Source organism: Sceloporus occidentalis, unplaced genomic scaffold (genome assembly GCF_023333645.1).
Source record: "Sceloporus occidentalis isolate IW3139 unplaced genomic scaffold, rSceOcc1.0.p SCAF_1, whole genome shotgun sequence".
NCBI lineage: Eukaryota > Metazoa > Chordata > Lepidosauria > Squamata > Phrynosomatidae > Sceloporus > Sceloporus occidentalis.
In genome coordinates, this window is record NW_028316981.1 from 9,862,931 (window position 1) to 9,885,943 (window position 23,013).

The following is a 23,013-nucleotide window of genomic DNA, read 5'->3' on the forward strand; positions in this document are numbered from 1 at the left end:
GTGTAAAGCCTACGGCACTCTATAAAACAAATATAATAATAGTAATAATAATATCAAAATGAAAGGAATTTTAGTGTTTTTATGCAATACCCAACATTTTTCTTGAATGTCCTACATTTTTGCGGTGCTTTGTCCTCCTTTGCAGTCAGGACTTCTGGTCACCTTGCCCATGGACACTTTTTAATGACCGGGTTCAGTGAGAGCGGGGAGGAAGTGAAGACGCAAGAATTGAGATTTATTTCTTGATATTACATTGTTAATACTCAAGGGAACTTTAACTGAGACCAGAAGATTCTCTTTGTCTAGCAAAGAGGTAGCAAGTGTTAGATACAGAATATTCCATATATTCTATGTCTGAGAGACAGCTGGTTGGGATACTTCTGCCTATGTATGAGGTATTACTTTCTGCTTTTTTGCCATACTTTGTTTGGTATATATATATATATATAAATATATGGACTCTAAATATAGGAATGAAGTACAGTGGATATAAAAGAAGTTGGGAGGCTGTTGTTTCTTTGCTAGGCTAAACACGCTCTGGCCTAGTCATGTTGCTTTGCAAACCAAGAATAAAAACTTGCTCTTGTTTTAACCTCTAAACTCTTGTTTGGACATTGGGGGTGTTTCCACTGGGGTTTAACGCGGGTTACGAATCGAATTCAGATAGAGGCGTGCCCATTTGAACCCGATTTAAACCTAGAACTGTTCTAGATCACCCCGCATGCGTTCCCATTTGAAATCGATTTTTTTTTCGTCCTTTTTTTAAACCGCGTTAAATGCCTTTAACCCGCTTTAAAAAAATAGAAGGGAACAAGAGGGAATATTTGCCTTTTTCTAGTTGGTAACAGAAGGTTCCCCATTGCAGCCCCTTGTCCTTATGTGGGTCCTTGTTATCCCTGACCCCTCATGGATAACAAAATGCTCAAGTCCCATTAAATACAATGGCAGAGCGAAATGATATCCCTTATATAAAATGGCAAAATCAAGGTTTGCTGTTTGGAATTTATACTTTTTTTTGGTAAATATTTTCAAGCTGTGGATGCTTGAATCAGTGGATAAAAAAATCCATGGATAAGGAGGGCCAAGTATACTTATAAGTCTCTTTAATACTCTTGCAATGGCTGCTGGGCTTGAAATGAAGGCTGCACTGCGCTGTAGAAATAACCCACCCGCTTTAAGTGTTGTAGGTCCAGCCTACTGAGTGCTGGGATTTGCAGTCAGATGGTTTTTAGCCTTCTCTGCTAAAGAGTGCTGGTGTGTCTCACAGAAGTACAGATCCCAGGATTCTGTAGGAAGGTGCCCAGGCCATGAAAGCGATGCTATCTGGGCAATCTGGACTTCACCCTGAGTCTCTGTTGCTCCTGAGGGCTATAAAAGTCTGGCACTTATAGGCTTGATTTCCTCCTTGAATTTGTCCCTTTCTTTGCCACCTAAGTTTAATCGTCCCATAGAGGTTTGAGCAGTGAGATAATCTCCTTAAGAGGTGGCGGGGAATTGGTGAAGGGAAGGAAGAAGGGTGATTGGAGTGATGGCTGGAATAGATGGAGTTTCGATACTAGTTTTACTTCTGACATGGGTCTGTGGTGTGTCTTGGACAAGCCCAGTGGAGTCTGCAGGGACTCAAAATTTAAGAACTTGGGTCTTTTTAAAATTTTTACAAATTTTTAATTGAAACTAAAGTTCATACATATAAATTTTATACAATACATAATTCCATATACATATTTTCTACATTCTATTACAATTTGGCTACCGTATACACTCAACTATAAGTCAATCTCATGTATAAATTGAGGGCAAGTTTAGAGGCCAAAATGATGGATTTTGATATCACCCGTGAGTAAGTCGAGAGTAAGACTTAGGGTCATGTAACAAAGGATCTAAAGGATGAAGCAAGGAAAAACAATGCCAAAGAACTTACAAAACTGCAAGAGGCAGTGTTCATATTGAAGGATAGATGGATGAGAGAATAGAGGAAGGTTAGTGCTTCCATGAGAATTACACTCTTGTCTTTCATAAAAATAGAAACCACCTCCTGGTGAGAGTTAAACCACAGTACTTATGGTACATTGACCCATGGATAAGTCGACTCAAATTTTTGGGGTCAATTTTTTGACTAAAATTTCTAGACTTATATATGAGTATATACAGTATGTATATTTTATATCCCACCTCAGTGCTCCCCTTCTCCGGAGCCATTTTCACCCTTATATTCCATCCCAAATCTCTATTCCTCCTGTGGAGGTAATGTTCCATCTTCTTTTCTCCATACTTTCTGAATGAATTCTTTCCAAATTCCATCAAAGTCACTTTTCCCCCCATAATCCAATTTTTACTTTCAATCTGCATGTGAATTTATCATTAATTGCTAATTTCCATATCTCCTTATACCTCTCTTCCAATTGTATAGTTATTTTTGTTTTCCAACATCTTGCTATGATTAACCTCGTTAGAACTCAAGTCTTTACAAGCCAAAGTATTAGATATCTGATGCACATAGGTATGTAGGTATTAAAATATTTATCTCTCTTTCCATATCAGTATCTCAGGGCAACTTACAATAAAATCAATGTACAATAGTAATAATAATAATAATAATAATAATAATAATAATTTTAAAACACTTAAAATATATTAAATTATCTTTAAAACCAGACAATTTAACCAGATGTACTGTACAAGCCACTTGTCTAACAGAACAACTGTTTTCCCAAAGCCCTCCTTCCCAAGTGAAGCACCTTCACCTGAGAAGATGTAACACATGAAGCCTATATTGTCATTGTCCTCTCTGTCATCCTTCGCTTGCTTTTCTCCTCACTGTTGAAGTTGTAAAATTTTCACGCAAGATCTTTTTTAAAAAACATTTGGTTTCTGTTTGCTTGCTTTGAAATAATGTGGGTGTTTTTGCTTTGCAGCATTGAACAAAGAATAGGAACAGCAGGAAGGGAGATTGAGAAGGCCACTGTTGTGCACAGGGCAGTTTGTTCAAAACAGGAAGCTTGTGAAGGTAGTTGGAACCAGAATTAATGCAGCATCCATGTTTCACACAGCAATCATAGAAGACAAGTCTCAGAAGAACCTGGAGAAAGAAAGGGAGACTGATATTATTAAAAAAGAAGAAGGGGGTGGATCTTGTTATACAGGCAAGGAGACTGAATCACTGGCTGCTCCGCTGCCCATGTTGGATCCTCATCAGCTCTGTTTTCCTTCCCTAGGCAAACACCTACCAACCTGTTTCAGTCATCTGGACATACATTCCCCTGTTGGAGAAGCCGAGCCAAACCACACTAACCAGCCCAAATCCCAGGGCCAAGCAAATCTTAATATTACAGAAAAAGAAACAATGAAAAAACAGAGCAACAGCATTCTTGCTGTCGGTGCTCTTGAGGATGTACACAGAGCAGAGCAGATCCAGGATCAGAATCAGAACCTAAGCTTGGATCAAAAAGCAGGCAAACTAGTCAGATACACTGTGCTTAACTACACAGATCTGCAGTCTGACAAGCGCTTGTCATTTCCCACATTCGAAGGAAATCCTGATGCAACAAAAAAAAAGGAAAGTTCACCAGAAACTCCAGAAGAGCCTGTTCCACCTGCCCGGAAAAAGACACGTACTTTCTATAGCCCTGGTAGGATATTAAGAATCACTTTGCACTGTTTCACACATTTGGGAATCCAGTGCCCTGAGTGGCAGCAACATCCTAGGGCAGCTATTGTATCATCTGTTTCTTGTGAATAGTAGGAGAGGGAAGGTAGTTATGTGAAATCTTTTCATTTACAAATATGCATTCTGAACATGGAGAGGTGGAAGTATATGATGTGATAGAAATAAGTACCACCGGTTCTCTCCTGCCCCTGACTTCATGGCTTTTTCTTACATCTTCTGCAAAACTCAGATTTTGCAGACCTCCCCTGTTCTCAATTATTCTTAAACATGCTCAGCACTAATGATCAAAAGGCCAATGCAGCATGAACTCTGTCCCTTTTGAGCATTTCTGACAAGGGAATCTTTCAGTAATTCCCTAAACTTCAACTTGGTTTGTATGAAGTTGTGAGATTCTTTTCCTTTTGTAAAGCATCCTTTTTTTTTACATGTAAAAAGTGAATATTAGTCTGAACTTTGATTTCATGCATATTTATATTTATTTATTTATATTTTTCAGTTATACACGTTGTTAGTATTTACATTTTTAAAAATGTACATTGGCGTATGCTTTATACTCCTGAAACATGCCACAAGCAGATTTCTGTGGCAATCTACCATATACACAGATCCTTTAAAGGTGCTCTGAGATACTTTCATTAAGAATGCAGAACACTTTCACTAAGAATCTAGAAATTATTTTCTATTCCTGTATAAAGTATCAGTTTCATAGCCCTGGAACATTGTGAACTACAGTGGGCAAGAGAGAAGGTGTCTCCTGCAATCCCCCAACAGCTCTACTCATACAACGTTATTTTATAGGTTGCCGTAGGTCCAAAACACATTGCAGAAATAATCCAGTTTGACGCTGCTTTAACTGCTCTGGCTCAGTGCTAGGGAAGCCTGGAAATTGTAGTTTGTTGTGGCACCAGAGCTCTCTGACAGAGAAGCCTAAATGTCTGACAAAACTCCAGTTCCCAGAATTTCCTAGCATTGAGCCAGGGCAGATAAAGTGGTCTCAAACTGGATAATTTCTGCAGTGTGCTTTGGACGTTAGTCAAGTTCTGAGCATAACAGCTCCTGTTAAGATTGAGAGCTAGAGCGCCAATGTAATGTAATTGTCTGAGAATTGGACAAAGACTCTGGAGACCAGGGTTTCAAGCTCCACTTGGCCATGGAAACCCACTGGGTCACCTTAGGCAAGTCACACATTTTCAGTCTAGAGAGAAAATCAAAGGAAAATCCCCTCTGGACAAATCATGCCAATAAACCCCTATGATAAGTTTGTCTTGGGATCACCATAAATCAGAAATGACTTGAATGTATACAACAACAAGAGGTTTGGAGAGACACAATGAAGTACTGTGTTGTTGTTTTTAAATGTGAAGAACACAATATTTTCCAAGTCAAATATTTTCAAGTTCAGATCCCTCTTCTTTACTCCAAGTTCTTTCCAACGTTTTCTTTCCGACTCCTTGCCAATTCTTTCTTATACTGCTTCTTTCTTTTCTTCCATGTTGGTAATCCAGAACAGCTGGATGAGCTGGAGAGAATGTTCCAGGAAGATCACTATCCTGACAACGAAAAGCGCCGAGAAATTGCTGCCGCTGTCGGTGTCACCCCACAGCGGGTTATGGTGAGACATTGCTGATGACGTAGAAATTTATCTGATTTGCATGAAAAATCTCCGGTTTGTTAAGCCATCCTTAGTTTAGAAGCTGGAAATGAGCATTTAGTCCAAAATCCCTTCAAGCTACCAGCTCCTTTTGCGTGTTGTTTTTGGTCCACCAGGCCTGATTAGCTTAAACTGTGGCTCACTGTCACATCCAAAACAGTTAACCAGGGTTTTCGGGGGTTTTTAATGGGATTTTTGCTTGAAAAATATGCATCTTAATTACATTTTATTCCATCCAGAGTTTTCCTTAAACTGTAATCTTACTTTCCCTTTTATATATATTTTATATATAATTCAGTGTTACTGATTTGCCCTTTTGTGTTACTACTTATCTTAGTCCCAGAACACACTGATTTTTCCCATTTGTTTTTATATTGCTGACCTGTTTTTCCATTAATAAGCATAGTCAGTTTGCCCATTACTGCAAGCTCATTTAATTTTATTATCCATTCCCCGATTAGTGGATTATTCTTTTCTTTCCAGTACTTTACATACACTAGACGTGCTGTCATGATCATACGTAATAATACATTTGTTTCTTCTTGATTAAGTTTATCTTTTAGTTCATCTGTTACGTTTAACAGAAGTAGTTCTCAGCTCATTCTAAATTCAGTGTGAAGAATGTCAGATATCTCTTTATGAATCATTTCCCAGCATTTCCTTGCTTTTTTACAATTCCACCACCTATGGTAGCGTGTTCCATTTGGATGTTCACATTTCCAACAATTATTCCTGTTGTTGTTTTAGATCAGTATATTCAAACATCAGAAGAAGACTAGGAATGGGAACGGCAGCTATGAAAGAACTAGAGAATATTTTAAAGTATAAACATATACAACTGAGCACTAAAGTTAGAATCACCCAAGCCATTTTATTCCCCATCACCATGTATGGGATGCTGGACAGTGAAGAAAGCAGATATAGTCGGCCCTTCTTATGCGCGGATTTGCCATCCGAGGATTTGACCATCCGCGGATGGCAAAACGGGAAGTTGTCCCCAATGGTGGCGCACGTGCACACGCGCCGCCATTAGGGATAACTTCCTTCTCCTCCCCTCCCCTCTTCCCTTCCCTCCCTCGCTTCCCTCCTCCTTCCCTCCCCTCCCTCTTACTTACCTTGAAGGCCTCCGTTTGCTGCCGCCACTGCCACCACCACTGTCACAGGAAAAGCCGGGTGGCGGCGGTGGCAGCAGAGGCCAAGCCCCGGGCTCCTCTCCGCTGCCGGAGAAGAGCCTGATCGCGGTGCTGGAGGCCTCTTGGCCCCAAACTGCACCGCCACTGGACCTTTCCTGCAGCGGCGGTGAGGAGGCACAGCTGCTGCGCTGGAGGCCTTCAAGGCCTCCAGCGCCGGCATCCGGCCTCCTCGAGGCCTCCGCCGCCGTGGAAGGGCCGGATACCGGTGTTGGAGGCCTTGAAGGCCTCTGGTGCTGCTGCCCTCCACACCTCCTTTTCGCAAGGAAATGCGTGGAGGCGGCGAAGAGGAGGCGTGGAGGGCAGCAGCGCCAGAGGCTTTCAAGGCCTCCAGCGCCGGCATCTGGCCTCCTCAAGGACTATCGGTGCTGGGGCCTCTTGGCCTCCAACACCGGTATTCGGCCCTTCCGGATGCTGGCGCTGGAGGCCTTGAAGGCCTCTGGCGCGGCGGCTGTGCCTCCTCACCGCCGCCACAGGAAAGGTCCAGTGGCGGTGCTGTTCGGGGACAAGAGGCCTCCAGCACTACCATTGGGCTCTTCTCCGGCGGCGGAGAGGAGCCCGGGGCTTGGCCTCTACTGCCGCCACCTCTGTCACCACCTGGCTTTTCCTGTGGCGGCGGCGGCAAACGGAGGCCTTGAAGGTAAGTAAGAGGGAGGGGAGGGAGGGAGGCAGGGGGAGGGAAGCAAGGGTGGGAAGGGACGAGGGGAGGCCAGGGAGGTTTTATTCCCAATGGCGGCGCACATGCACACGCGCCGCCATTGGGAACAATTGGGACTTGAGCATATGCGGATTTTGGTATACGCGGGGGGGGGTCTGGAACGGATCCCCCGCGTATACCAAGGGCCCACTGTAATAAGAAAATAAATTAATCTGGGATAAGGTGCTGGAGAAGAGTGCTGAGGATACTGTGGATGGTGAAAAAAGACAAAGAAATGGGTTCTTGAACAGACCAAGCTTGAAATCTCCCTGGAAGCTAAGATGATGAAACCATGGCTGTCATACTTTGGCCGCATCGTGAGAAGGCACGATTAATTAGGAAAAACAATAATGGTAGGAAATGTAGAGGGTAGTAGAAAGAGAGGAAGACTGCATGCTAGATGGATAGACTCAGTCATGGAGGCCATGGGCTTTAGTTTGCAGACCTAAGCAGAGCAGTGGAGGATAAGGTGTCTTGGGGATACCTCATCCACAGGGGTACCATGAATCAAGGTGGACTCAAGGGCAGTTGACAACAACAAAAACAACAAATATTAAATACTAACTGAGATCAAACTGTATCTTTAACATTTTAAATGTAAGAGGTTCTGCAGTTTAAGCTAACAAGAATCACGGCAGAATGGTTTTTGCCTGTATGTTGAAGTGAGTCTCATGATATAGCAGCAAGAATAGGTAGTAATTGTATGTGATTTAAGTGATCTCCTTTTACACCATGAGATCCTGTTCTACAGTGACCATTCCTTTCACTAAGAATCTCTCCCTTTATTAGGTCTGGTTCCAGAATCGCAGAGCAAAGTGGAGAAAAACAGAAAAACTGACAGCAAAGGACAAGAAATCTTCAGCTACGGAAGCAGCTTTGTCAGTAGGTCCTCAACAAAATTCCCAGGGGTGAGAATTCTCTGCCTCTTGGATTCAGAGATGGATGGTAGCTATTAAGAGAGTGGCAAGTGGCACAGGAGAGGCATTGCTCCTTGTCAGTATATTCTTTTGTCATGCAAGTTCCCCTGCCCCATAATTTTAGAATGCTGCAGAGTTGAGAGCCTACAAAATTTATTTTTGAAGCCTTAGGGAAACAGGTGGACATACCGCTATCAAGTGGTGTCTCTCTCAAATGGATTTCAACAGTTTATGGGGAGAAATCTGCCTCCAGTGGTTCCTCCTTTCTCTGTATAGGGGACTGTAGATTGCACTTGTCTATCTATCTATAAGTGCCTTTGAATTTACCATTTTAGTCATCTGAGCTTCCAAGGTTGCAAACAGTATTTTCTAGCAATCAGGTAGATTAGCGTCAGCATCCTTCTTAAACACTATATTAGATCTTTCCTATGTCTATTGAGAAATGTGAGAGCAGTAGATCTCTCAACCAGAGTAAGCAAATTATTAAGGTAGAAGCTGAACAACAACCTTCCCCACACCCACCCCCTTAACTAACACAGAGTCTAGCAGAGAAAGAAATAAGCCAAGTCTTTTTTTATATAAAACATTTAAAATATCTTTGTTTAGACATTATTGTGCCTAGTCAAACAATAGGTCTTATGAAGGAGAGACAGAGAAGGAAAAAAGGGAAATGCTGCTAGTTAGGAGGATAAACAAAAGTACATAGTCAAAGAAAAAGTGTGCAGATCAGAAATTGAAATGTACCAGAATGCAAAAATTACTAGCTCTAACAACATCAAACCATACAAATTTAAGGACATGTAAAGGAATGAAAGGGAATATTATTGTATTGGAATAGATCAGATATACCCTCTGTAAGGACGGTAGCAGGAACGTTCCCACTGTAGGTAAGGAAATTGAAAGTGAAGCACCACAGAAAATTCTTATTTTTCCTTCTTTTCACTGCTCATGTTTATCATGATGTTTCACTTTACTTTTAGTGCAACATTACTGCCTGTGTCTCAGCTGCCTGAGAATGTGCTTGACCAGCCTCCTGCAATCTTGATGGGTCCTCCAACTATTAACTGTTCTAGTATCCACAGTGAACAAACAGTACCACTTGTCTCTACATCAGGTGAGACCTATTAAAACCTTATTGAAGTATGTCACAATGCAGTTCCTTCCCTAGAAACACTCCAGACATTTCCCTTCTGTATCAGCCCATGTGTGGGTGTGCAGGAAAGGGCAGAATTCCTGGCTCTTTCGTGGCCTTAGTCTCCTGCCAAGCAAACAATCACACTCCATTTTTCAAAAAAACAAGGAAAAACAGTATTTCTTAAAACTGTGGAGTAAAATGTGAGTTTGTAAAGATTGCATTAAACCCTAATGTTTTCACTGTGATAAAGGTTGTGTGCCATGTTTTCCTAAAGCTGTAGAAATGAGGTGAGAATGAATTGTTTTGGTGGTGTAGATACAACCTCAGAGAAGTACTGAAGAACTAATCCAGAAGCGTTGTTCTAAATGTGCAAGGTTTTTAGAGCCACTTCAACTTTATGCAGAACAAACTTAAGGAAATTAGATGTGATGAGTATGCCAAATTTGTGTGATGTCCATGCCTGCAAACGTATTTTTATAACTGAACCTAAAAGGAAAAGACATTGTCTTAGACAGCAGACAATAGCACTGTATAATAGCTGAGGATATTTCATTTCTCTGTCCTCTCCTGACTTTTATACAATACCAGTTGTTCTTTCAGTCTCTGCCTTCTAACTCTTTTACATGATTTCTGCCAAGTTCTGGGCCTCCCATGCGCTGCTTACCTTTCATAAGTGACACATCCTTTATTTTTCTTCAATTGCCTCAGTTACGAGCAGATCAGCTCCAAATGAATCTGCCCAGATGAAAGACATCTCCCAGGGCATATTTGGGTCTCTCAAGGAGGAAATCTTGCAGGCCATTCCAAGTCCTCCACCCATTCGGAGAGCCGTACTTCCATGCAGTGTGGTGGTTAACTCAAACAATCCAATTATCCAATGGATGCTGGATACTTCTAGCAGTGCATACAGTCCAGCCAGCCAGGAAAGTGGCTCCAGTGAGGCCTTTCCTGGTAGCACCCAGAGCCAAAGGTAAGTACATAGTGGGCATAGAAAGCCTAGTGGAAATAGAGCATAGGATGTTACATTTAAAAATAAATGGCTATATTATCAGTTATATTATTCTTGATGAAGCTCCACAATTTAATTTAAACAAAGATTTTGTTTTGCACAAATTGTTCTGCTATTTGTTATTCTTTTTTTAAAGTGATTATTAGATTATTGGATTACCACTAGATTGATAAGTAAGTAGCAATCCCAGTTGCATTTGAGAGGGATGTGGAGAGAGACCAGTATTTCCCAGTTTGATATAAAAAATCTATGAAATAGCAAGTGCCACAAGGGCCAACCAGACCAACCCCCTGCTATGCAGGAAGACACAACCAAAGCACTCCTTGAAGATTTTCATCCAACATCTGTTTAAAGGCCTTCAAGGATGGAGAGCCCACCACCCTCAGAGACCGTCTAGCCCATTGTTGAACATTTTTTACAATCAAGAAGTTCTTACTAATGTTTAGGTGGAATCCCTTTTCTTTTTATTTGAATCCATTGGGTCTCATTCTACTTGGGTGTAGCATAAAACAACTCTCAACAGAATTTATTATGTTTATCCATAATAGTTGCTTCATGTTGCTGTGTGGCTTGAAAGCTTGATGATAGCAATCCGGCCAAATATCCATGTTCCATAAGGATTGCTTTCCATCCTGTCTGACTTTTGGCTTTTGAGACTTTTAGTCCATCTATCTGTTGTCCTCCTCTGCCCACTTCCCTGCCAGGACCATGCACTTCTTGTGTCCCTCTAGTCAACAGTTGCTCTTTTTTCCACTTATCCCTTTTCTTATGACTTCCATTCCGTTTGGACTGTTTTGGTCTTTTTTGTCTCCCTCGCTGTCTGCCTCTGCAACAACACAGAGAGCCACAGGCAGAGAGAAACCAGGCAGAGCCAAGGTTTAAAACACCTAATAGCGCTCCTCTTGTCCTGTTCCCTTCCCTTCTGCCATTCAGAAAGAGGCGTAACAAATTACAAATGATTCACATTAAGGTGGTGAATTAATAATTTCATAACCACCAAATAAAACTATTATGGTAACACTGTGTTTAATATAATGTCATTAGCGCTATTACTGTTACAGTTTGAATGTATACATTACACACACATATCACCATAAAACTGTCTCATACATTCCACTAGTTCTAATTTATTAGGGAGGAAAAATTAAAACGTAAGAGCCTCAGCTGGTGTTCAGTCCTATATGCCAATTTGGTGTTTCATGCAATTCTCACAGTTCTTCACAGTAGTGGTAATATATCTTCTTCTTTCAGAGCTCACATACATAAAGGGCTGTAAATTCAATCTCCCACCTCATCTGTCAAGTACACACTCTTATTTTAAGGGTTCCAATGTAAAAAAAAAAAAGTCAGCCAAATCCAGATAATATCCAGCCATTTCATTCCTTCTTTTCCTCCCTAAATATATATGCACAAGGTATACTACAAAACACTAACATGTAAAAGCAAATAGACTGTATAATTCTTAGGACTTACCAAATAGCTTCCACTCATATCCTCTGTTTGGCTACATTCAGCATTCCAGAATCCCTGTAAAGTCCTGGCCTAATTCACTTATATTGAACTGCTGCTCTTAATGAGGTAGTTTAGCAGAGTGGCAGGATAATTGAACTAATTAACAATTGAATGATTTAGCCCAAAACTCTCTCCAAATGCATCCTTTCATTATATCCTGCAGGGGTTTGAATATTTAAATGATGAATCCGGAGAGGTTTCTTTTGGAATAGAATTAGATTCTTATCCTGATTAGATTTAAAGTGAACAACCACCAAACTTCCAAATGTAAATGATTAGTACGAATGTGAAGTCGAAGGCTTTCATGGCTAACATCCATAGTTTTTTATAGCATGGTTGGCGAAATGTCAGAAACAAACTCTTTTAGAACATGGCCACACAGTCTGAAAAACCCACAAAAACTATAAATAGTGATGTATTATGTATTATGTAACTCTTACAACCAAAAAAAAAAAAAAGAAAGAAAAAGAAAAAAAAGAATAGTAAGAAGGTTTATATGTAGAAAAAATATTCCTAGCTAAATTCATAATTGTACTTCTGTTTCCAAAATTCATATCCTCAGAGAACAGTGAGTCTGGTGGTTGGGTTAGAGTGCCAGAAACAAGAATTAATGATTTCAACAGACATTACACTGAAATCCAAACCTAACATTGTTTCACAGTTTTTGGTTAAAAAGAAAGTCCAATAATGAGTAATTGGTGAAATTAGAGAGGAAAGTGAGGGGCCCCATCTCTGAATTAAGAACTGATCTCTGTTAAGGAAGATACCTTACTACTTCAGACAAAATGCTTTGATTTGGATTTCTTGCATGGCAGGGGGTTGGACTGGATGGCCCTTGTGGTCTCTTCCAACTCTATGGCCTGTTACAGACTGCCAAAATAAAGCTGCTTCAGGTCTCTTTGGAGGTGTGCTGTTTAAATGATGCATGCACCCTAAGAATCTGGAAGCTGCACCAAAGCTGCCCTCCAGTGCTTAGGAATGGAGTGTGGCTTTGGCGCGACCTCCGGACTCTTAGGACCCATGCATCACTTAAATAGCATACCTCCAAAGAGACCCGAAGCAGCTTTATTTTGGCAGTCTGTAACAGGCCTATGATTCTATGAAAAGACTATATTCTCTCTACAGCCAGTTTTATTATCTTTTCACAAACTCTGTTCTCTTTAATTGCCACTCACAGTCTATCCCCTCAGTGGATGTCTCACTCACGGCTTGGTTCAAATGAATCTCACAGCATAATCTTCTCAGCATGTGTGTGATATTTGCACAGGGCTTATTGCCTCGGCAAGGAAGTCAATCCTTTCCTAACTAGGCCATCAGCAAATTCCTTGGCTGCTCTTGCAGTTCATCCCCGAAGTCAATTAGGACAGAACCATTGCCTGAGCTCCCTCCCTCTCTCATTGCTCAACAGTTCCTTCTTTCCCAGAGAAGCAGGACCAGGACAAAATATATCAGAGCTGAACAGCATGTGACGCAGCTATCCTGGCCTGAATTGCTTGCTATCCAGCTATCCCAACTACTCTGTGTATCTAAGCCAATTACCATAACATCCATAATTTTTAAAAAAATGTTTAATTCTTCTGAATTTTAAGATGATAAACAGCACCACAGTCAGGTAATACAAACACTGATTTTATATACATGTGTATACAAAATTATTACACAAAAGACGGTCATAACCTAATGGACTTAAAAAGACAAGGCTCAAAAGAATTGTTGATGTCATGATGAACCACCCACAAACTGTGCTCCTTTGGTTATGAGCTAAAAGGGCCCCAAACTGTAGCAAATGTTTTTATTTTTTATGGTTGCATAGTCTCAATCTGAATTGTAACTTAAAAGGACAGGGTTAATTCTGAGAGGGAACTGGGAGAGGGAGTCACCAGATCCTTATGCATTAAGTCCAGCTATCTGCTTTGTAGGATTGTAATATCCTTGTCCTTTCAGCTGTATCTGTGTTTTTATATCAAGGATGTAAGGCTCCCTGAGATCCCTGTCCCCCGCTATTAGCTTAACCATAAATGGAACCAGAGGAAGAGATGGGGATCATCACTACTTGATAAAAAAAATTGTGGCCATATGATCCCTGTCTTAGATGGTAGGAGAGATCTCAAGCCATTTGGATGCCCCCTTCACAGCAGATCAGAACAAACCTTCATGGTAGGTACCAATCTTATGATCCTGTGTGGAGAGAATGGCCTATATTTCTAAAGAATAACCAGTGAACTATTTCTTCCTTACCCCAGAGTCATCTCTCATGTGCAATGCAATTACCTTGAGCAGCTGGAACCTACAGCCAACCTAGAAAGCCAGTATTATCACTCAAGTAGTCAATCGGGGATGTTCCAGTTGAGCCACCCTCAGCACCAGATGTCTCCATTACACCGCTTCCCAGTCCATCAGCGTTCACCAACAGTCCAGTTTATAGCCACTCCCAGTAAATCCAGCACCCCTTTTTTCTCCCTACCTGGCAACGGTGGGCTTGTCAGATTTGGAACCACAGAAGCTGCTCCAGGGTATCTACAGAATCATATGGGAGGGCATCTCCTAATACAGCCACCCGCTGGGAACTCAGGTAAGTGTCACGTAAGTAAATTATATCCAGTATTGGTGATTCCTTATTGAGAAGATGCCACCAATGGTCATGAAAACAGAGAAACAGAAAGGAATTATCACACATAGGCTAACAACTGATTCCTCCCTGAAAAGATCTGTTAACTCTGTTTATTTGTTTACAGCCCTTTTAGACTGCCTGGTAACTGAACTTCCCTGCATGGTAAAGAAAACATTAAAATATATTAAAATTAATTTGAGTTCACTAAAAAGCATAATTTATGCCTTTTCCATGTCCTATAATAGCATGACTGAGGGCATGGACTGTCTTCATATGCACTTATCCATCCATCCATTACTCAGTGGAAGGCCTCCTGTGGTTGCCACTGTGATTTGAAGTGATGTGTGTCATTCCCAACGGGAGGACCATCTTGGTAGTGCCACCTCAGTGTTGGGTTCCTCTCCCAGAAGGATTTTCATGGCATCCACATTCTTGCCTTTTCAGCCTCACACATTTCCCTTAGCTTTTCTGATACAGATTGAATTCTGTTGATGCAATCATTTTGTGGCATGCTGTATTTTTGCTGTTTTTGCATTTTGATTATTTTATACTTTTTCTGCTTATAAACCACCTTTGTCTCTTTTCTTCTTTCTTTGCTCCTGCTTTATATCTAGGCTGCATCCCTGAATTTCAGACTGTGCCCTGGAATGACTTTTGTCTGCCAAGAGCTTCAGTTACCAATCAGCCTGGCTCCCAGGTGCCTTTTTCCAGCTCAGAAGGGGGAAATTACTCTGCAGAACAGGAGCCATTTACTCAGCACCAAAGCATGCCACCCATTTTTTGCCCACTTCAGCTTCCCAAAGCAACAGTCTCTGGATCAACTGTGTTGTTTACTGCCAATCAAATGACACCAGAAGATCAAGATCTGAGCCCAGCCCACCAGTCTCAGGCAAAGTGCAAGCCACCATACGAGGAGGTCCCCAACACAAATGATATTTCCAGAGATCAAGTAAATGCTGCTGGTGAGTGATGAGTCTTTTGTCCATCCAGATATGAGGCAGAATGAAGGAAAAATGGGAAATGTATATTGTCTGATCAAATGTAGGACTGGGAGAGATTTGTGATCTGTTTTTAAATAGAACCTGCAAACGTAACTACTGGACCTATTTGGACTGGGGCAGCAGCACTGCAAGAGGTGGGGCCCATTTGTCCTATTGTACAAATTGCAGTTAGGGCCAAATGCAGTGTAAGGGGGTTATTTTAAAATATGTTTCTTTCACAATCATGGTCCTGATCCATTTTTCTCCCTGTTGGCATTTAACCAATTATACATTTTTATTCATCAACTCTTTCTGTTGTCTGAGTGCTTTGTAAGGTGAACATACTTGAACCATCAGCCCCAAGGAGTAGCAGACTGTGAGGCTGGTAAGCGAGGGAGAGAGCTGACTGCAAGCACAGAATGTTTCCTTTCACAGCTATTTTCCCAGATTACTTGAGATTAGTCAATTATGTATGATCCAGGACATGTTGCAAAGTGCATTCTGTTAAAGAACCTTCTTCTTGCAAAGGAATCTTGTAGCACCTGAGACTAAGGTCCAAAACACACTGTAGAAATAATCCAGTCGAAGAGTGCTTTAACTTCCTCGGCTCAATGCGGGGGAATTCTGGGAATTGTAATTTATTGTACCACCAGAGCTCTCTGGCAGAGAAGGCTAAATGTCTCACAAAATTACAGTTCACAGAATTCCCTAGCATTGAGTCAGGGCAGTTAAACTCAAACTGGATTATTTCTGCAGTGTGTTTTGGACCATACTGAGCACAAGACGTTGTAGCAGAAGCTTTCATAGTCTTAGGGGCAAAATGGACAGCGGTAAAGGTGGGGCTTAACCCTGTCCCTTTGCTCACCGGATCAGGGCTGCGGCAACCGCACATCATGTGCACTGGGGTTCCCATCAATACCATTCCCAGAACCACACCCATGGGCTTCAAAATTCCCATTTGGAATTACTATTCCAGTTGCTCATTGTGATGGTTCTTTTACTATTCTGGCCTGCTTGTATTAGTTATCAAGAACAAATGGTGGTGGAGCTTGCATTGGTAACTATTAGCACATATGTCAAAGAAGCCACCAAGGACAACTGGGGTCACTTTGGATTTTCCTGGTTCATTTATCCTTATCCTTTCAGGTTTTGCTGAAGACAGCAAGAACTGACTCAAGCTTCTCCTAAGAAGGCAGCATGGGGGCAAAGGAGAGAAAAGAAAACTGACTTTACTCAGAATCTCTTGTTTATTTAATCTGCTGGAAATAAAAAGAAATTATTTATACTTTGTAAGTTATATATACCTTGAAAATCAGAAGAGGTAAAATAACATATTAGACAATAAGTTCCATTGTTGTTGCTAATGTTGTTCTTATTTGATGTTTATGTATTAAGTGTATGATTGCTTGCTGAGGAAAGCAGCAGCAACTTTTCAATGCAGAGTCGAAGGCTTTCATGGCCGGTGTTTATTTTAGCCAATAAACTGAGCTCAATCCTTTACTTTGCATTTACAATACTATTATTTCTGAATGCTTCCAAATTTACCGTCCTGGGTAACCAGGGCTCCTGTTCTTGTTGTAATCACATGTTTTTGGTAACTGCCCTCGACTAAGTCCCAACTCATGGCGACCCTGTGGATATTTCCAGTACCCCTTGTCCTCCACTATATATTATTTATTTATTTATTTATTTATTCATTCATTCATTCATTCATTCATTCATTCCAAGACTGCTCAGTTCATGCAGATCCATTCCCACGATCTCCCCCATTGAATCTATCCATCTAGTGTGGGGTCTTCTTCTATTTCTGCTGCCTTCTGTCTTTCCTAGTATCACGTCTTTCCTAGTGAATCATACCTTCTCCTAATGGTGGCCAAAATATGACATACTCAGTGTGATCATCTTGGCTTCCAAGGATGTTTCTGGCTTTATCTGCTCAAGGACCCATTTGTTTGTCTTTTTGGCTGTCCATGGTATTTCCCTGGAGCCTACTTGACATGATGGGTCTAATTTTGCATTGTATCATTTGACAGCATTCACTATTTCTTTCCTCATGCATCATTTGAAAACGGCATTTTAAAAGGATGTATTCCTTCAAAATTACACAGACACCACCGTCATAAAGATAGCTGGGTAATTGGGTGCTGCTGCTTGTCAGTCTCTGTGTTCCCAGGATCTTGGTAAGAATGTATAGAGAGGAAGGCAAGGTAACTGGCTTCATTGGACCTGGGAGGACTGCACCCCAGACCTGATTTAGAATTTAATTAATTTTCCTGGGGGTGGAATGGGGCAATTTGGTTATGTATTCATCCTCCCTCTCTGGTAATTTAATGTTCCTGGAGAAGCCTTTAAAAAAACAGGAAGTAATCTACACATCCAATGATACTTTTATTGGACCAACCAAAATGCACAATTACATGTTGCAAGCTTTCGAAGTCACACTGACTTCTTCATCAAGCAAACTGAATAAAGAAATTGAAGATGTTAGTTGTAGACCTGAAAATACCTGCATGCTGCTACCGGGGTGGAGAAGAGGAAGGAGGCCAGGCAGCAGAGAGAGGAGAAGAAGGAGAATGAAGGCGGGCCAACAGCAGCGAGCCTTGGACTGCGACTGCCACTGCTCAGGCTTTTGGTAGCTTCAGGGAAGAGGTTAATGTTATAAGTGAAACTCTTTTCACATGATGAATACTCATATGATATCCCTGCTGAGTGGCTTCAGTGATGCAGAGTAGGAGTGACAGTCTGTGGTTTCTGCACACTGATACTTTCGTTTCCTTCTTGTGTGGGTTCCTTGATGGCTGATCAAGTTACAATAATAATAATAATAATAACTTTATTACGGCCATTTGGCCAGCACAGATCAAGTTACACTTCTGCCTGAAACCCTTTCCACAGTCTGAGCACTGATACGGTTTCTCATCCGTATGAGTCCTCTGATGTTTTTGAAAGAGTACTGTTGTGTCTGAAGTCCTTCCTGCACACTGAGCACTTATAGGGTTTCTCTCCTGTGTGGGTTCTTTGATGCTCAGTGAAGCAACGGCTCTGTCAGACATTCTTTCCGCACGCCAAACATTTATACGGCTTCTCTCCCATGTGACTTCTTTGGTGGTCAGCAAGAGTAATAATAATAATAATAATAATAATAATAATAATAATAATAATAAATGTTATTTATATACCGCCCTGTGGCGAACCAATCCGGGCGGTTTACAACATTAAAAGAACATACAGCATAAAAACAATATATTTCCCTCCCCCCTTAAAAAGTTATTAAACTGCATATCTAAATTAAAACCACAATAAATAGTTAGAACAACAATAAATTAAACAAAATAATACCAACCGATAAACCACTGCAACTTCAGTTCTAAAGAAAAGAAAAGGGGGCTTTGGAGACATTACTGAGGAGTGGGGAGATCCTGAGTACTGCTCTGTATGAAGCTTTCCCCACAAACCACACATTTATATGGCGTCTCTCCCGTGTGGGTCTTTTGGTGGTAAGTGTTTCTCTGAAGCTCTTTCCACACTCAGAGCCTTGGTATGGTTTCTCTCCTGTGTGGCTTCTGTGATGTGAAGTTAGACCAGTTCGAACAGAAGCCCCTTCCGCACTGGGAGCATTTATATGGTTTTTCTCCTATGTGAATACTTAGATGTTTAAAAAGGCTACTGCTCTGGCTGAACTTCTTCCCACAGGCCAAGCATGTGTACGGTTTCTCTCCCTTCTTCTGTTGGAAGCTCTGTCCACACTCTGAGCACTCATGCGGTTTTTCATCCCTGTGTATTCTTTGATGGGCAGCGAGGTTACCACTGTGTCTGAAACTCTCTCTACACTCTGAGCATTGGTATGGTTTCTCTCCTGTGTGGGTTCTTTGGTGGGCAGCCAGGTTACCGCTCTGTCCGAAACTCTTTCCGCACTCTGAGCAATTGAATGGTTTCTCTCCCGTATGGGTCCTTTGATGAGCAGCCAGGTCACTGCTGTGTCTGAAACTCTTTTCGCACTCTAAGCATTTATATGTTTTCTGTCCCATGTGGGTTCTGTGGTGTGAAGTTTGACTTTGGTTGGAATTAAAGCCCCTTGCACACCCTGAACACTTATATGGTTTCTCTTCTGTGTAGATTTGTTGATAGTCAGGAATGGTACTACAGTTTCTGAAGCTTTCCCCACACTTGGAGCATCAGTAGGGCTTCTCTCTTGTCTATGTTTTATGGTGTGAAGTTAGGCTTTGGTTGGAGTTGAACACCTTTCCACAGCTTGAACATATATATGGTTGCTCTGCTACTTAGGTTACTTCATATTTGGCACTCATTGAAAGTCTCACTATGCTCTAAGATTGGGAAACATTTCCTTCCAGCCTGGGTTTTTTGATGTGCAATAAGGTGTTCTTGCCACCTTAAATTCTTTCCCCCTTCTGAGAATTTAAAAGGTTTACCTGTTTAATTCACTCTTGGAGACAGGTCAGTGCTTGACATTTTAGTTATTATTATTATTATTATTATTATTATTATTATTATTTGTGCAGAGAGAGAACTTTTTATTTTCATTTTCTGCGTGACATGGATCTAGCATTTGGATATCCTGAGAGTCTGCACCATTAGACAGAAGACAAATAAGACGCTGAGGTGAACTGCCATTGAGGGATCTACAAATCCCCTTCCCACAGGGCACCAGGGACTGGTACCATATTTGTACCCATTGGCTACATACCTATTTCATTCTTTCCTGGAAACTCACTACAGACTAGCAGCCAACGCCTTGTGGACCAGCACTTTGAGTGGCCCTGGTTCACTGACATCCCTCTCCCTCCCAGAGATATGATTTAAAAAAAGAAAAAGTGATTCCTGATTTCTCAAAGGAGCCCGAAGTCCCCCAAACTGGGCCCTTTGCATGGTGACCACCAGCCAAACTAGACAACCCTGGGCAAGAGAAGTGTGTGAAAAGTGTTTCAGACAATGGCAGATTCCCGGTTCAGTCGGTTTTACGAGGCCTCTTTATCCATAGACATTTCCCCCCACAATTTAGAGACAAGTACAGTCAGCCCTCTATATGCACAGATTCCTTATCCATGGATTCAACCATCTATGGCTTTAAAATACTCAGACAAATATAGGTAAATACCAAAAAGCAAACCTTGTTTTTGCCATTTTTAAAATACGGGACACTATTTTACGACACCATTGTAGCTATCAGGACTTGAGCTTCCACAGATTTTGTTAGCCATGGGGTCCTGGAACCAAACCCTGCGCATACCAAGGACCCACTGTAATTTAGTTTTAAATGCTATATACCCAAATCCTCGAAAGGTTACTTTTTAGGACTGTGAACTCAGAATCCCTGCAACCAGGATCTCTTAGCCAAGCCACAGAGGCTTACCCGACACAATCCCATGGTTCTCTTCCATCACTTCCCTGTATAGAGTCCTTTGGCCTGGGTCCAGCAGAGCCCACTCTTCCTCCGTGAAACAGACAGCCACCTCTTCAGAGGCCACCTGATCCTGAAAATAGCATAAGGAACTCAGCTTTTCCTCAGAGGCGGCACAGCAATGGTTAGTTGGGTCATTTCTGGGAGCCTAGGGTCCCCTCTGGGAGAAAGGCAGCACACAAACAAGGTTGGGCCCAACCTATTTGAGGGATTGCCTGCTCCCACATAATCTGCCCCACACCCTCAGGTCCTCTGGGAGGAATCTATTGCAGCCTTTAAAAACCAGACTAACTGCTCCCTCCCAGAGGGCCTTCTCTGCAGTTGTTCCCAAACTATGGAATGGCCTGCCGGACGAGATCCGTCAAATTGCCAGCTTAGACAGCTTTTAAAAAGCTGTCAAGACGGATCTCTTCCGGCAGGCCTTTCCTGAATAAAAGTGCCCGGCCACAGAATGACTTCCCCCACATCATGTATTAGCCCAGTGCTCTGTCCTCGTATTTTCTTATTGTGTTTTTAATAGATATTTTAATTGTAACATGTTTAATCCTGTTTTAAGGGGGGAATTTGGGACATTGATTTGATTGTCTCGTCACAGAAAAGCGGGATACAAATAAAACTTTTATTATTTATTATTATAAAATAAAATAAAATAAAATAAAATAAAATGAGCTCCTCTGTGTAATCCAAAGTGGCCTTGGGGGCAATACAACACAAATCACAACACACATTCAGGATTCATAGGAAAAGAGTTGCCAGGCTGTTAAAATACAAGTTCAGTAGTCTCCGTCAAACTTTACAGAAGCATACTTCTGCAGAGGGAACAGAAGTGCCGCTAAAAATTCAGGAAGGGAAGAGGCAGAGGTGTATTCAGGTCTTTTACTCCAAGGTTGCTCAAGTAAACAGTCGAGAATGTCAAGAGTCCCACCAGCCTCACAAGTGAGGTTTGTAGGGAGGCAAGAGAGAGGCTTCTCGGTGGGTGCCCCCAGACTCACCAATTCCCTGCCCAGAGAAGCCAGATGGCCCCCTCCCCGTTTTCCTTCCAGCAGCAGGCTAAAAACCTTTTTATTCAGGCTTAAAGAACAAGTTAAGGAGGTGCTGTACTGTTTAAACTCAAACTTTTAAAGAGATTTAGTCTTTTCAATTACATTTTATCCTTTTAAGTTGAGGGCGAATTGTTTTAATACTGTAAACAGTCCACTTCTATTTTAATAACAGAATCATAGAGTTGGAAGAGACCCCAAGCCAAGGGCCATTGGGGGAACTAGGAAACCCACCCCTCTATATCTGCAACTTATTTTATGAAAATGAATTAAAATTAAAATATAGTAAGTTAAAAATAAAATATAAAAATCAAAATGTTTTAAAATAAAAAAATAATGGAAAGTAAGTCAAAAACGAAATAGAAATTAAAATGTGAAAAATAAAGTAAATAATTTAAAATAAAATACAAATCGATTTAAATTAAAAAGAAAATTAAATAAAAAGAAAATTAAAATAAACTATAAAATGAACATTGAAATATGAAAATAAAATAATAATAAAATTGCAATTATAATTAAATTAAAATTAAATATAAAATAAAAATATTAAACTTAAGAACCATAGCTATAACAAAGTAAATAATAAATAAGGTAAATGCTGAAATGTTATACCCACCTTCTAAGTAAAAGAAGAAAGAAAGTAAAATTAACAAAAGAAATCAGAAGGGGCAAAGCCTGATAGGAAAAGAAAATGAAAAACAGAAGGAGGAAAAGGAAAGAAAAAGTGGATAAGAAGGAAGAAATAAATGAAAGAGAAGCTCACATAAAACAACAGATGAAAAGAGGAAATGAAATGAGGGAGGGAGGAAGTAAGAAATATAGAATGAAATAGGCAAAGCGGGAATGAAGAGAAACAGAAGATTAAAAGTAACACAGCGGAAAAAAAGGGGGAATAAAAGTAAAAGAGAAAGAAGTAAAGAAGGAGTAAGATAATTAAAATAGAAGAGGATGTCACGAGACACGAGGAAATAAGGAAAAAGAAAAAAGTTCTCTTGTTGATTTCTTGGTTATTTGATTGATTGATTGATTGAATAATTTTTAAATTTCTAATTTTCTTTTTGAATGTATTTTAATTTATTTTTTAATTTATATCATATTATTTCCATTTTAGATTTTTTAATGTATGTTTTCTTTTCTTCTTCATTTTATTTCTTAATTTTCACTGTTCTATTTTCTTAAATGAAA

The 23,013-nt window shown here is 40.8% G+C and overlaps 1 protein-coding gene and 1 pseudogene across 1 annotated transcript; one reads left to right on the forward strand and one right to left on the reverse strand.

The window, feature by feature from the left end:
• Positions 1-1,814: 1,814 nt before the first annotated feature.
• LOC149320667 (uncharacterized) lies at positions 1,815-16,620 on the forward strand. Its single transcript, XM_089500116.1, has 10 exons — positions 1,815-1,840; positions 2,026-2,038; positions 2,933-3,629; positions 5,173-5,279; positions 7,995-8,113; positions 9,103-9,236; positions 9,957-10,227; positions 14,022-14,350; positions 15,004-15,351; positions 16,516-16,620. The coding sequence occupies exons 1-10, from the start codon at positions 1,815-1,817 to the stop codon at positions 16,539-16,541; spliced, it is 2,070 nt and encodes a 689-aa protein (XP_089356242.1). The 3' UTR covers positions 16,542-16,620.
• A 2,147-nt stretch (positions 16,621-18,767) lies between these two features.
• Positions 18,768-20,755, reverse strand: LOC149320668 (uncharacterized; annotated as a pseudogene).
• Between the last annotated feature and the right edge of the window lie 2,258 nt (positions 20,756-23,013).